Genomic DNA, 3,043 nt, shown 5'->3' with positions numbered 1-3,043 from the left:
GACATCCTTTCCATTCAGAGCTGCATTTTGGTGGTTTTCCATGGAAGTAGCACATTCCTGACTGTTGTTAGAATTACAAATGAGCAGCACTGAAACTAATTCAGAGAAGAAAAGGGCTGCTGGCCCTGTGGCAGTGCCCAGGTGGAGCGGGTGCTGCTGCAGGAAGCAGAGGAGAGTGATGGACTTAGACATCCACATGCAGCACAGAGAATGGAACTGACAATATCCCAACATTCAATAAGCAGCATTATTTTCTTTAAAATGTCCTTCACCATGGGTATGACTCTCCAAACCAGGAATGCAGCAGATGAGTAGGTAGCAAAGCAGTCCAGTTGTGTGTTGGCCAAATTCCAAGTTCAGTAATTACACTCTGCTCTTAAATTCCCCCCACAGCTCAGTTGGAATAAAGCTCTTTTTCTGCCTGTCCCAGACCATTGTGCAGTGTTTCTGTGAAGCTGTGCAACACTGAAAAATATCTCCTCCCATTAAAATTGCTCAGCGAATTTAGGTAGACAGAAAGCTATTACCAGAGCTGGAATGTGGGCAGAACACCAAGGTTAACTTACACTTGCATGGGGATCAAGAGATCTTTGCTGACGAGGAGTGTCAGACCCTTATTAAAGAGCACAAGTGAGAATAGCTCACTGTGCTGCCTGAATACAAACCCAGGAACTTGGGCTCTCTGCCCCTGGAAGTGACCCAACACCTGGGATGTTTTCTACCAAATCACTCTATAAAAGCTTCTGATGTTGCTGAGTATCTTATCATTATCTTATATGGTTATTTAGTAATATTCATGAATTTATTTGCTGATAAAAAAAGTTCCAGAAACTTTTGTTTTTCAAAGCCCCCATGAACTGAAAACAAACTGCATTTTAAAAAAGTCTACCATGAGAAAAGCAGCAATATAGCCCAAATATGCTGAGGCAAGTGTTTTAATTTCAGTAAATAGATACACCAAGAACCCCACAGAGTATTTAAATATTTAAGCAATCTGAGCCAGGCCTGCAGCAGGAGTGAAAGCCTTCTGTGTCATGTTAAATAGACAGCTGTAACAGTTTTCTTACACTCCAAAGCAGGAGTCATTTAAAATATTTAGGTAACCGACTCCCAAATTCATTTATACTCCAAAAATTTATTCTTACTAAACAAGAATAATTTAGAACATTCACTGTACAAATTCATGTAGGAAGAAAAAACTCCTAATCCATCACATATACCGAGTCTGTTCTTTGTATTTTGTGCCATTTTTTTTCCCCTTTTCTTCCTGTAGTTGCCATTCTTCTTTCAGCTCAGGGCAGCTCTAAGCTTGGGGCTTTAATTTCCCTCATTTCTTTACACTCAAATTTTTTATATGTCCTTGTGCGCAGCCACCTGAGGATGAGCAGCACGGCGATGCCGATGCCAGCAGTGAGGAGCACCACGGTGACCACAGCACCAATGCCAGCTGCCAGCTGCCTCATGGAGAACTCTGGGGGCTTTTCATCCACATAGTAAATCCAGAGCTTTTCAATAGCCAGAGCATCTCCATTGACTGAGACACTTAACTTACTGTTGGAAGGAAACACGGAGTCATTGTTCACGTCTTTTTCAAAGTAATAGGCCACGTCAGCTATATCTACATCCCACCTGGGTTTCTTGTTCTGGTCCAGGCGGATTTGGATAAGGGGGGGGTCGTACTTGATGGCCGCGATGTACTTGGGGTGCAGCTTGTACCTGCTCTCAAACAGCTGCGTCAGGGCCTTTGCCAGGTCGGGAACAGCGAAGGCACCGGAGCTCCTCTTGTGTGTCAGCTCAATGTAGATCCACCTTGTCCGGACCAGCTCGCTGCAGCGCAGGCTGCTGCCTCCCTTCTCGGTCCTCCGCACGCCCGCGGTGTTCACGCACCAGCAGGTGCTGGACTGATTGCACTGCCGGGCTTTAAAGACACCGCTGTCCTCGCAGTCGGGGTTGTAAATGCCATCGCTGTCTGACACCCCCTGGGGAGGTCTCCAGAGGCGCTTCTCCTTCAGGGGGATCATTTCTGCCTTCATCAGGAAGCATTTAGAAGTCAGGGTTGAGCAGTCTACAGGGTGATCGGAACCTGCCAGCCTGCAGGTGCAGTTCCCTGGGCCGTCCTGGGCACACACTGCCCACTTGTTGGTCGCACAGGTGCAGCTGTCATGGGCTGGTGAAGCGACTGCCAGAATCAAACCCAGCACAACCCCAAAGAGAGGCTCCATAGTGCAGGAGAAAAGCACAGATAAAGTCCTGAGCAACAGCAGGCAGCATCCAAAGCTTTAATCCTCTGATGGAGGCTGTTCATTCCTACACACTGGCGTGCTGCTCCCTTTATTGATTCAAATCAGACCCACCAAACAGGTTCTTCTTCCAAAACAACTGGCATCTCCTTCCCAAATCCCAGTCAACAGCTTCCCAGCTCCCTTTACTTCTCAGGGAGTGGCACCTGCCTCCAGCTGCCTCCCTCGCTCCTGCTTGATGAGGAAACAACAGGGAAGAAAGAAACAGCAGCCAAGCTCCTGCCGTGGGCTTCCGTTATGGATTAAAGACAAGCAGCTGGCCTTTTCCTGATTTAGACTTTGTATGGACTACATGCAAATGGCTGTTTAAGGAGTTGCTTCTGCAGGAAATCCTACTCTCCACTTCCATCATGGTTGTTCCTGTGTCTTTCACTGCACAGTATCTCTATCATTCCACAATCTAGATTCTTATCAGTTATGGACTTCCTACTTTCACAGCTTTATTAAATAAAGCCTTTGGGAGTTTGATGGTTGCTGCCTGGAGCAACTGCTGTTTCAAGAGGAACAACAGCTGACCAGGTTGATGGCTGCTCTCCTGCAGAGATCACCCTCATTTTCCAGCGTGGAAAGCTTCTCTCCCACCTTTCCTTTGGCACATGCTCATCCCAAGGCAGCACTAGGAATACTGATTTTCATGCTCATGTTACCCTGACAAAGTTGTTTGTTATTTCTTAAGAAATTTTTCAATCTGAACTTAAATAATGCCTTTCACAGAACATTCCAGTGGCTCCCAACTCTCCCAG

At 46.5% G+C, this 3,043-nt stretch overlaps 1 protein-coding gene across 1 annotated transcript; it reads right to left on the bottom strand.

The window, feature by feature from the left end:
- Nucleotides 1-1,292: 1,292 nt before the first annotated feature.
- Nucleotides 1,293-2,222, bottom strand: TACSTD2 (tumor associated calcium signal transducer 2; the record flags this gene model as incomplete). Its single annotated transcript, XM_084211548.1, has 1 exon — nucleotides 1,293-2,222. One exon carries the CDS (start codon nucleotides 2,220-2,222, stop codon nucleotides 1,293-1,295), a length of 930 nt encoding a protein of 309 aa, XP_084067674.1.
- Nucleotides 2,223-3,043: the final 821 nt, after the last annotated feature.

The sequence above is a fragment of the Fringilla coelebs genome (assembly GCF_963513975.1).
Source record: "Fringilla coelebs genome assembly, chromosome: 9".
Classification (NCBI taxonomy): Eukaryota; Metazoa; Chordata; class Aves; order Passeriformes; family Fringillidae; genus Fringilla; species Fringilla coelebs.
This window is presented reverse-complemented; position numbering and strand designations above follow the sequence as displayed.